Source organism: Patella vulgata, chromosome 4 (genome assembly GCF_932274485.2).
Source record: "Patella vulgata chromosome 4, xgPatVulg1.2, whole genome shotgun sequence".
In the NCBI taxonomy this organism is placed as follows: Eukaryota; Metazoa; Mollusca; class Gastropoda; family Patellidae; genus Patella; species Patella vulgata.
The window spans coordinates 67,637,226-67,649,786 of record NC_065882.2 but is presented as its reverse complement, the minus strand read 5'-3'; the positions used below and the strand labels follow the sequence as shown (position 1 = coordinate 67,649,786).

Below are 12,561 nucleotides of genomic sequence, written 5' to 3'. Positions count from 1 at the left end.
TGTACTGCACATTAAGTTGAAAACATGCCTTTAAAGGGCTCACACACAATGCTGCACGTGAATATTGGGTTTTTCATGTGCATCTCGTGCAATTTTTTTTGTGCACACGGGCCGATATTTTTTGCGTTTGGGAGCATTGTGTGAAACAATAGTTCATAGTATTGCATAATATTATACATACAAAACCACTAAGTAAAAAAATATTTGGGAAAAAAAAGTGATGCGTTTTCCATGGCGCTCAGTATATATAATATTGTATAAATTGATAAATAAATTCGTCTGGTTAAACGACCAAATCAATCAAGCGTGTCTGTAGACTAGTCAGCGTATGTCAATTTATTTACTTCCATGTATCTTGGAGAAAAAGGTCTTAATTACACAACATCTGACTTTATTCTTTTGACGTCTTAGAAGTAAACTTTGAAATATTAAAGATTTTTGTTTGTTAGAGGGACACCACACCAGATTAGCCGTCAAAAGCAGACTTAAAGACCACACACAAACACATATTCAAATTGATCAGTCTTAACATCATTGAATTTTGAATCAATGGCTATTGATGTCCCCCTATCATCTTCTGTAATTATTGCGTGAAATATATTTGGTTTATATATACGGTAACATCAAAAGCCAAAGGTTTTCCAACTATAATAAGCCAGGAACACGGATAATTCAAAGGTTAATAGCAAACACAGATAAACCAACTATTTTCTGTAAAACAAACAAAACATCACCACTAAATGGTGTTGATTTTTTGAGACAAAATATTATATTTCCATAAAAACGTAATGTGCTGATTCATTTTATTACTCAATAGTTCTGTCAGGTGCCACGGTGGCTAAGTGGGTATTACGGTAGCTCGCTAGCCTGGAGGTCGGGTGTTCAATCCCTGCATTGGTCGAGAAAGTTCATCGGGATTTTCCGACGTGGTTATCCCTTGTCAGTGGTGCAGGACGGGGGGCCTGGCAAGGACAGCTGTCTCGTGTATACATTGACGTGCACGTAAAAGATCCCTTGACAGTTGGAATTCGATATAAGAGTAGGCCATAGTGCCGCTGTTCGGGCAACATTTCCCCCATAGCACACTGTATGGCGTATGCCCGTCTTCATTGGCCCAGTCGGAGTAGGACGTTAGTTAAACCCCGTTTCATTTCATTTCAAATAGTCCTGTCAAAATTTCAAAGTCACAGAACCAATGATCGTATATTCTTAGATATCGGTAGTCTTTAAATAGTGTGATCAATGGTCTGAATATATTTTCTTGTGTTTAAAATCCTTCAACCAACGTTAATATTCGTTCTTTGCCCCAAAGTTGACCAAATTCGACTAGGTAAAATGTAAAAAAAAAAAATGAATCCCAAATATCTGTTGTAGACTGGGGGTTTACAGATAGGTCTATATTTTTAACATTTTATTAAAGACCTCCCGCTGTCCTAGTCGGATATACAATTTATTAGATCTGCGTATTCTTCATTTGGACAAATTGTTTGAATAAATATTAACACAGGCAAAGTCCATAACCCGTTTTAGTGTGGTAATCAACAGCTTCAGCTCCTCAAATCCATGTTCGAACATTTAGCTGTCCAGTAGGCAGGGCATGAATACGCTTTCTAAAATACCTGACACCACTTCCCATTTGAAGAATTAGCTGACATCTCTATATTAACCAATAGAAACATTGATTTTGGTCGACTTTAAAGTCGTAAATCAGATGCCTTAATAGCAATCCCTTTAAAAATGAATCAACACAAAACAAATCATATCTAAGTTTCTGCTATGCAACAAAATATGTGTAGGGCATATCGAAACCTATCGTATCTTGGCCATAGCCATGGATTTAAATGCTCCTGAATGTACCATCAATGATGTGAATGTTGCATTTGTGAAAATTTATGGAACTTGGTATAAGATGGGTCACATACTTATTTGATCGTTCAATAACTTTCACATAACGTTAGTTTACAAATATAGACAATCACAATAAAAATAACTTGATTAAAATCTATCAATCGGTTATTCACAGTGGTTTCTATTGTTTTTACACCGCCATGTTTAATTCTGTCATATTAGAGTAGGCCAACCATGAAATTATTCAATTGTTTTTCGGACAAATAGTTTCATTATGTATAACAATCGTTGTTAAACTAAATCGGGGAGATTTCGATTTGACTGTTTTTACGTATTTTTGAAACAGGTTTCGAAATGTTTTGGTTCTATTATGCAAGATCTTTTTTCGACGTTCCTATTATTAATAAGAACAGGATTCGCTTTAGTTTTTATATTTTTTTACGTTAACATTTTATTGCTTTAAATCTTCCTAGTGCAAAAACGGAAAATTTGACCTTTTGGCCTCCGGGGTCACAAAGAACGAAGGTGAATTTAGCAAGTTTACATTTTTATTGAAAGAGTGATTACTTTCGATCATTTTCAGCATGTTTTAATGATACAAGAATGGCTGTGCATTCACTTTTAGTGCAAATGATCTCATTTGACCTTTGACCCCGAATATCTCGAAAACGCCCCAACGGCTGACTGATTACCACTCGGCATCGTATTCTACGCAAAATTTACTATAGAAAAATTGGGTTTGGTTTTGTGCCCATTTGATGGACCCCCCACCCCTCCCCGAACTAAGCCTCCGGCCTATTTTTGTCGCAGTGCATAAATTGCATATATATATATATGATTTGTTCAAGTAATTATAGAAACATTTTCTCTCATAACTTGAAAGTCTAATAAGATGGATCAGTGATTAAGACGTTGATTAGCTAACCCAGAGGTCCCGTGTTCAATCCCAGCGTTGGCCGAGAAAGTTCGACGAGATTTTTCAGCGTGGATAGAGGGCCTGGCAAAGGACAACGCATAGTCGTTCGGATGGGAGGAAAAGTCGCGGTCTCGTGCACACATTGACGTGCACGTAAAAGATCCGTTGGCAGTTTGGATTCGATATAGGAAAAATTCCCCCTATAGCACACTGTATGGCTTATCCTTGTTTTCATTAGCCCAGTCGGAGCAGAACAGTAGGACGTTAAACCCCATTTCATTTCATTTCAATTCTTTGTCTGAAATGTTTCATTCTGTTCTGTTTATTATTATTGAATTTATACTTGACAATTTGATTCTCAATAACTGTCTACGATATCACTCTTGGTGGAAGTGACCTTAAACTCCAGAAACGAACCAACGAATTCTCAATAAAACCCCGGAACCTACATATATATAAACACCTGTACGGTCTTCATTAATATACTATAAAATAATTTTAATTTGTTGTTAATAAAATATGCAGTTAGTATAATTTGGACTTCTCTAATTTAGGGTACCTTCTGGCTAATTCCTAACCTTCTCTTTTGAAGGGGAGTCTTTGCGTTTTGCTTACTTTACCCGATGTGAGTTACTTCCCTTTGCCAACTTCCTTTTCAATTAACGACTTATGGGATTGGTCGATAAAATAGCACAATCATCAAGGGCAGATAACTTAAAAACGTTTCATCCCCATATATCCCCATATATTAACCCAGGGGTTACTTGAGTAGAACGGACCACTGGGGATACCGAGGATGAGAGAGAGAGAGAGAGAGAGAGAGAGAGGGAGGGAGGGTTTAACGACCACTCGACACAAACTAGGTCATTTTGGGACAAACATATGGTTCAATTTTATTCCCATAATTCGCTTGCGCGTAGGGGTCTTTAACAGTGGGAGGAAACCGGAGGACCCGCAGAAAACCCACGAGGTTGGACAGTCGACCCTATTCCTTGTCACGTACAACCAGGTAATCGAAACCACGCCAGTTGACTCAATGACAGACTTTATGATACAGCGTGCACGTGCTAACCATTCAGCCATCCAACCCCCTTGATACCGAGGATGAGTATGGACAAGTGGGTGAAGATTCCAACTTTGACCAGGCAACATTGGTGGAAGACTTTACTTGGGTCTTTAAGAAATAAAGTACTTAAGGAATGCTTGGGCATTGAGAATTGACGTTCGAATGTTTTAGCCCCAACATGACTGTATGGGTATTAATCTGTGCCTTTTGCAAATGAACCTTTCTGGCCTCATCAGATGATGTTGGTCATGAGTACGACACGACCGAAAACATATTATGGACTGTAGGCCAAATATTCCCTAGTTACCAATCGACTACTCAATCATAATTCAAAAACCAACCTTTGAAGTCATTTTTATATTTTTTTATTTTAATCCTCTTCTTCGGTCACATTCAGTCTGAAGGATTCTGACAGATACATGTCGTTGGAACCTGCAGTGATGTAGTATTCCCCTTCATCTTCAAGTTGTACGCTATATGTTGTCATTATTATAGATGACGCAAACTCGTTTGTATATTTCAAAATATAAAAACCAGAAAAATCATTCGACCTCGGCCCGTTTGGGCTTCTCAATTGATACACCTTTATTTCGGGACTAGTCATACCAATCACTCTGCACTCCACAGAAATAGCTGCTCCGAGCTTCACAGATATTGGTTGTGCTGTATTATAACATTTCATAGCTGTTTTCGACAATGCTTTTGGCTTCGATTGATTTTCGGGGAAAACTCTATACACCCTGTTTATATAGAGTGACCAGTCTATAAAAGCATCATCACGTGACCTAAATCGAATAGTATTGGAATATATACCATTGTTAGTAAGGGGGTCGGATAGGTCAAAAGAATTATCAATAATTGCCATTGCAGAAGATGATGTAATGGAATTTTCGTCAGTTTCATTGGAAATTGAAACGGATTCGTTGGTATAAAAGTTGGTTGATGAATAGACAGAAGTCAAATTGGCGGTTACTGACTCTATTTTTGTGAACAGATGTATATCGTCAAGATAATCACTTGGATTATAAACTATTGTTGATTGGTTGGCGTATTGTATATCGTAACTTGGAACCAACTCTTGTTTAGCATTCTTGTATGACGATAAATTTTTGTCTTGTGGAATAATTAAATGAAAGAATAAATCGTCTGCCTTGCTCATAGTAACGTAAGTCATCATAAGAATGCTGCCTGGGTCAGTTGATACCATGGACTTTCTCAGTACTAAAATTAGTTTATGACGACGCCACTCTCTCTGTTGTAGTAGGCAAACACCTGACCCTGAAAATATTATTTACATATTATCTTAGACGTTTAAAGATTTTCTTTTTAATTTATTTCCTGTTTTTTTAGATAGCTTTCTAGCTAACTGGCAAGGGAGTTTTTGAACTTCAATTTCATAAATCACTGAAATTGGTTGAGATTATTTTGTGGGGTAAGGCATGCCTTTATGTGCGTCTATAATGATAATCCTGGTCGTTTGACCCTGTCAGCTGTTTTTTTATGCCCATTAAAAGTTGAAGTATTGTTCACCAAGTATGTTGGTTATCACTACTTTCACTACAAACCAGAAACAGTCTATGACAGCCTTGTAGAATGTGGTACCACACAGGGAGATGGGGGCTTGAAAAGAAATTGTTGAACGCTTGTGGTAAAAAACACCACAGACCAAAAACAAAAAATCTTGTGGAAAGTAGTACTACACAGGGAGATAAGGGGGGGGGGGGCGGAGAAGACATTTTGAAAAAATTGATTTTTTTTTTGTATGTCCGAATATTCTAAATTTTGATAAGATTTATTTAGTCGAACTTCTATCAATATGTTGTGGAACTGTTGTGGTGAAAAATATTCACACAAAAGCCCCCAAACCTTGCCATAAATGCTACTCTCGGAATAAAAGATTTAGTATTATTTAATGATTCTAATTGTAAAAGCACGATGTTGATGCAGCGATAGTTTACTTTTCTATTTTCTAATTTGCAAAGCAGTGGCGTGAGGAACAATGTCTAGTCATGTTAATGATACGACAAGCCGGGATGTAGTATACATGTCGACTTGCGTGTAAAAGAACCATTGGAAGTTGTAAGTCGGCGAATAGGAGGTAAAAACTTCGCTGTCGTATCACAATTTCCCTTACAGCGGCATAAGTATGCTAATTTTCATTAGCTCAATTGGTGCATTTCAGAAAGACGTTATAAATCCGATTTGATTTTATTTCAAATCCCGAAAGGATGTGTGTACTGATAACCAGAGATCAACTGTTCTGTTCTGCATAAATTAAAATTCTTATATTGCAAAGGTTTTTGCTACTTACCACACCATTCTGGAAAGATAATTACAAATTCATTCTGTATTCTTATGTATGACTTTATGACCAAATCTTGGTAAATATCATCTACGTCAAATTCAATACACGCAATGAAATAATCTCTGTTTTCATCATTCACGAACCGTATTTTAAATCCGCTAACACCAATCTCAGATTTCTCGTAAGAAAAAAAAATAAATAATTGTTTAAAATCAACAAAATCATACTTTAAATGTAACTAATTTGAGGTTTCAACAGTTACAACTACGGTGACATTCACGGTCTGAGGAAGGGAGTATAAATGCCATAATGGACTAACAATTCACATAATATGACTGGAGTTTGGCATGTAAGGACACTATACGTGATAAGACCATACTAATAATTTATTTTCCATACAAACGCGATAACATTACACTACCTCATTTATGATCTACATCAACGAGATAAGATCATACTACAACATTTACAAACGAAATAAGATCATACCACCCCACGTCTGATCCATACAAATGAGATATGATCTTACTACCCATTTATATTCCAAACACACGCGATAACATCATGCTGCCTTATTTTTACTCCATACAAACGAGATAAGATCATACTATCCCTTTTATATACCATACAAACGAGATAAGATCATACTACCTCATTTATAATCGATATCAACGAGATAAGATCATACTATCCCATTTATACCCCATACAAACCAGATAAGATCATACTACCTCATTTATAATCGATATCGACGAGATAAGATCATACTATCCCATTTATACCCCATACAAACGAGATAAGATCATACTACCTCATTTATAATCGATATCAACGAGATAAGATCATACTATCCCATTTATACCCCATACTAACCAGATAAGATCATGCTTTCCCATTTATGCTCTATACAAACACAATAAGGTCATACCACCCTATATATATACTGTTTGAATGGCATTTAGTAATTGAGCACATTTAAAAAATAAACACAAAGTTATATGGATAACAATTACTATATTTCTATTAAAGCTACGTTTCAACAATGATTCTCTTGTCGTTTTCAAGCACAATACTGATACAGATAGAAGGAATGAGATATATATACTATGTACAATCACAACATTCAATGAAAACATAATTAGGAAAACAGTGACCCTTGTTCTTATAATGAAACCATATAGATTGACAAAAGCATTTAATTGTAATGTACACTGGGTAGAAACCACTTATTAATATAAGGTTATTGCCTTGATGTATTTTAATTACCATAACATTAGATAAAAGGCGAGGCCATTTTATTAACTCTAGTAATTATAATACTAACCGTGAAACTGTATGCTAATATTTATGTGTTTATAGGTTACAGAAAAAACTAATGAATATCTTATTGTTTGTTTTTATAAATTATAAGTACTATAATAATTATGTGCTGCATATAATGTAACAATACATTAAACTAAACTGCTAAACTGAGTAAAAGATACTAAGAATATATGTGAAAGTAAAGTCTATGTTAATTATTAATTTAGTCTGTTTTAATTAATTCATCATAGGCTCTGGGGATATATAAACCACTGTCTCTGTTAAGTTCTGGTTGATGTCTCTTTATTTGTACTCCCTCCATTAATTTTCTAGTTTTCTTTTGATTGATGTTGATATTAAGGGTATTTACAGCTGACCAGTTCACTCTGTGGCGGGGGTTGTTTTCCCATTTATACTCCATACAAACACAATAAGGTCATACCACCAATATATACTCCATACAAACGAGATAAGATCATGCTACCCCATTTATACTCCATACAAACACAATAAGGTCATACCACCTATATATTCCATACAAACGAGATAAGATCATGCTACCCCATTTATACTCCATACAAACACAATAAGGTCATACCACCTTTATATACTCCATACAAACGAGATAAGATCGTTGTGCTCCATACTAACGAGATAAGACCCAGACTATATGTTACACACAATTTACCAGTTTTCGTCCAGCTTTATCTTCATCCAATTCTTAGTATACACCGATTAAGCAAGCCTCCTTGGGGAAACCCGTAATAGTTAATTGACCATTTCATATAGCTAATAAATTTTGTTATACTTTCTTATCCGTGTATTTTTCATGTCAAATAACTCACCTCTTGTAATCTTTTGTAGGTGGATCCCAGGACTTTACTAAGAAAATCTGTACCCGTACCCTAGAAATAAAAACAACATTTATAGCATTTTTAAAGTTGTAATAAGTCTATAAATTCGATCATTACTCAAAATAATAATTAATCAACGGCTTTAAAACCTTTAAGCTAATGGTAAAATGTATTGCTTATGAATAAACAGAGGAATGCCGTTACCGGGGCAGCTTGTTCAAATTTAATCACACGATACAATTGTTTTTACATAACTTACAGTAGCATGTTCTGGTCGTTTTTGTTGATCGATTCTTTCCCGTACATTTTTACTATCAAGTATCTTATAAACATCCGTCATCTGTAATTGAATACTTTAATTGGTTAGTTAATGTTTGTAATTGCAATAAAAGATGTATTGAACTAGTTCAATATGATACATATCAATGTATACCCAAAACCAGGGTTATTATTGTCAGTGAATGTAACATTGTACACTGGTAGTAATATATTTTCCGATTGTGTGAAATGAAATAATAATTACAATTATAACATTTTAAAATTATTGAAGTTTCAAAATTGATTAATATTCACGTTAATGCCAATCAGTTAAAGGCTCAATACCACTCTTGTTGTAACTGAATAATATGTCCCAATCTTTATTCTGGTCAACAAATTTTACTATTTTAGAATATTACAATTAATTGATGATACAAATTTCATCTTAACACACCTTATTTAAAAATTTAACATAATGGTTTGAAACGTCTAACGTAAACCTTTTCAAATGAAACTTCGATTTAAAAATATTTTCGAACCCTCTGGACAAGTAAAATAGGAGGTAATGGATAATTTACACAACAGGTAGGACACTTAAACATCTAGTACTTAGATAGAGATATTATTTATTTTCTGGAGCTTTCAAGCCAGCAAGAGTGTTATTGCCCCTTTAATTCTATTTAGTGAACTTATTCATGATATGTAATATTGGTAGCAATTCCTAGTTGAGTTAAAGTGTTTGTCGGCTTTTTAGAGAGCTCGCACCCTAGTTGTATTCCAACCACACGCTACGTTTTTAATACCTATAAACTATAACACAGAAAACCCACGAGGCTGGACAGGCGACCCTACTCCTTGCCACGTACAATCGAGGATTCGAGACCACGCCAGTTGACTCAATGACACTTTAGGTCAAACAACTATTAATAATATGAAGATAACGATAATGAATGATGGTGATAATAAATAATAATGAAATGAAATGGGGTTTAACGTCCTATTGTTCTGCTCCGACTGGGCTAATGAAGACGGGAATACGCCATACGGTGTGCTATGAGGAGGGAAATTTTGCCCGGGAAACGGCACTATGATCTACTCTTATATCGTTTTTGCGTTTTATCCGAACCACTAGATAGCCATCCTTGTCAGGCCCTCCGCCCTGCACCACTGACAAGTTGAAACCACGTCGGAAAATCCCGAAGAACTTTCTCGGACAATGCAGGATCGAACACGCGACCTCCAGACTCAATGATAATGATAATGACAATGAATGATGCTAAGTGATAATGAATAACAATGAGCGATAAGGAATGATAACGAATGACAATTTGGCATTTGGAAAAAGAGAGAGAGAGAAATGGGGTTTAACGTCCACTCGACACAAACTAGGTCATTTCGGGACTAACATATGGTTTAATTTTTATTTACATAATTCGCTTGCGCGTAGGTGTCTTTAGCAGTGGGAGGAAACCGGAGGCCCCGGAGAAAACCCACGAGATTGGACAGGCGACCCTACTCCTTGCCACGTACAACCGGGGATTCGAAACCACGCCAGTCGACTCAATGACAGACTTTATGATACAGCGTGCGCACGCTAACCATTCAGCCATCCAACCCCCCCATTTGGAAAGAATATCCCTGTGTCATGGTTTTGAACTTTTGGTCTGGACTGTTTCTTTTGATTTGTATAGCCTGGATCAGTTTGCGAGTCTTTTTTACAGGAAGGTTAGTTGACAGAGTTTTACACGCTTTAATTATATGTCTTAGGGTGGATTCAAGGTGTTGGGCCGCAACTGATATCTTGTTTGAAATAGATTGTGAATGATCATGGTTTACTTACATCAATCTTGTCATCCTCAACTTTGTTTACATCTTCCTGAAACACGTAAGCTCAACGTTATGATTTGGATATATCCATAGACGTTCCAAATAAAGCCGATTATTGAAGTAACAAGTACCGTTGTAACGATAATAATATGCCACATATTGTCAAAACTTCAAACAGTGATAACGTCGCTCGAAATAAAGTAATTTGAATGAAATTTATTTTCAAGATATTCATTTTGCATTATCTATTTTGAACTATTATAGCAAGAAAGATCAGCACTTTATCTAAATCTTGCATAATGCATCTTTAATGATAACGGTAAAACAGAATGATTAGACGATTCAAAATTGTTACCTTTGAAGTAGCGGTGTCTCCTTTTAAGAGTTCACTTAAAGATTCTAAGCTCTTCTTGGTTTCTTTAATATAATGCTCTGCCTGTTCCAGATTTTCTAACGTATTCTTGTATGCTGCTTGTAATATTGTTCTTTCGTCTTCATTGATGTCTTGGTTTGACACTATAGCGAATATCTGAAGCGAAATAATATATTTGGGTTATAACACGAAGTTGCGGAGCTTAATAGAACCGGACATGCGACTCTATAGTTAAGTTACAAAAGCGGACACCCGGTTTCTTATGGCGCACCCCCCCCCCCCCCCACCAACCCACCCTTCCGAAAAACCACCGGAACGTCTGATAATTTCAATGCAACAACACATGTATGAAATATCTAATCCATCGGAATCACACGAATAATAATCCGTACCTAATATCGACGTTAATGAAGAGAGATGCAGCCCCGAAGTAGATGTATCACTGTCCACTCTAGAATCAAACTACTCATTTTAAATCATCAAAGTTGTTAAAAGTTTTAATATCTATCAAAATGTATAGTAATATCTTGTTAGGTATATTTTACAATAATGAAATAACAAAATTCTAGTAAGCCTAGAATCTCCATTTTGACAAAAGAATATGGTTGAGCACCTAATAGGGCGATTATTAGACAGGTACTGATAACAAATCAAATTACTGATGTAAAAAAAGCGTTTAAAAATCTTACCTGAAGGACTAATATAATCGAAAACAACATTCTAACTCCTGTTTTTATTCATCTGAACGTCCAGTGACAGATTTGAAGTATTTATAGACGATATTTGGTTATTGCGTAACATATGAGTCATACACAACCCATATTTAAAGGGGCTTTACTTTTATATGTCTGGGGGGGGGGGGGGTGGATGGCTGAATGGTTAGCGTGTGCACGCTGTATCATAAAGTCTGTCATTGAGTCAACTGGCGGGGTTTCGAATCCCCTGTTGTACGTGACAAGGAGTAGGGTCGCCTGTCCAACCTCGTGGGTTTTCTCCGGGTCCTCCGGTTTCCTCCCACTGCTAAAGACCCCTACGCGCAAGCGAATTATTGAAATAAAATTAAACCATATGTTAGTCCCGAAATGACCTAGTTTGTGTCGAGTGGACGTTAAACGTTTCTCTCTCTCTCTCTCTCTCTCTCTCTCTCTTTTATATGTCTGCCTCATCTCTTGTTCTTGTATTTTGTCCCGTTAGACTACAACGTCGTACTGCAAATATGTTTATCTGGTGAGTACCTACAATATCGCTCGCGAAGATGTTTAGGTAGTATAAGCCCCCCCCCCCCCAAAGAACAGTGATTTTATTTTACATAGTTTAGATTTGATATCAACTTTGGTGTACTGATTAATTGGAAATTCAATTTCTACGATAGGACAGTCGGATTTGTTCCTGGACTCGACGGATTAACCTACACAATAAAATTTATATGTTCTGTAAAATAAAATATACTACTTAGAAAAATAAACCATATAGCGGCTGTTGTAGCCATGATCGTTTGGGACAGGCCAATAACTTTTGGAAATTCATTTAAAACACGTACACGGCAATATATGTCCGTATCACTTTAAATTCGAAATAGTTTAATAAGACCCAGATCTGTTCTGGCATTTAAATGACAAATATAATTGGACGCGATTATGTTGTTGTTCACATTATGTTACCGTACTATACAAGGTTACCTTAAACGACCATTGGCGAACAAACCACAGAATGTTACCGCACTAGGAAAGGTTACCTTAGTCGCCCATTGATGGACAAACCACAGAAGATATCTTTTGGCCTATACAAATCACAATTTCTTTATGACGAAAC

General features: G+C 36.0%; 1 protein-coding gene across 2 annotated transcripts; it reads right to left on the bottom strand.

Moving 5' to 3' along the window:
• Positions 1-4,178: 4,178 nt before the first annotated feature.
• On the bottom strand, positions 4,179-11,566 carry LOC126818412 (uncharacterized). 2 transcript variants are annotated; one of them, XM_050545825.1, is made up of 7 exons: positions 11,439-11,566; positions 10,732-10,905; positions 10,390-10,425; positions 8,551-8,631; positions 8,283-8,342; positions 6,142-6,316; positions 4,179-5,108 (listed from the first exon to the last, which is right to left on the bottom strand). In XM_050545825.1, exons 1-7 carry the CDS (start codon positions 11,466-11,468, stop codon positions 4,201-4,203), a joined length of 1,464 nt encoding a protein of 487 aa, XP_050401782.1. In that variant the 5' UTR covers positions 11,469-11,566; the 3' UTR covers positions 4,179-4,200. The 2 variants fall into 2 exon arrangements, with proteins under 2 accessions (XP_050401782.1, XP_050401783.1); XM_050545826.1 differs by having other exon boundaries at positions 6,142-6,313.
• Positions 11,567-12,561: the final 995 nt, after the last annotated feature.

What these genes read in the sequence shown, in the direction of transcription:
- LOC126818412 (XM_050545825.1), bottom strand. Translation starts at nt 11,468, where the DNA reads ATGTTGTTTTCGATTATATTAGTCCTTCAG. An exon ending in CGATTATATTAGTCCTTCAG is followed by an intron (nt 10,906 to 11,438) that starts GTAAGATTTTTA and finishes ATTTCGCTTCAG; the next exon opens with ATATTCGCTATAGTGTCAAA. An exon ending in CCTACAAAAGATTACAAGAG is followed by an intron (nt 6,317 to 8,282) that starts GTGAGTTATTTG and finishes TTTTTTTCTTAC; the next exon opens with GAGAAATCTGAGATTGGTGT.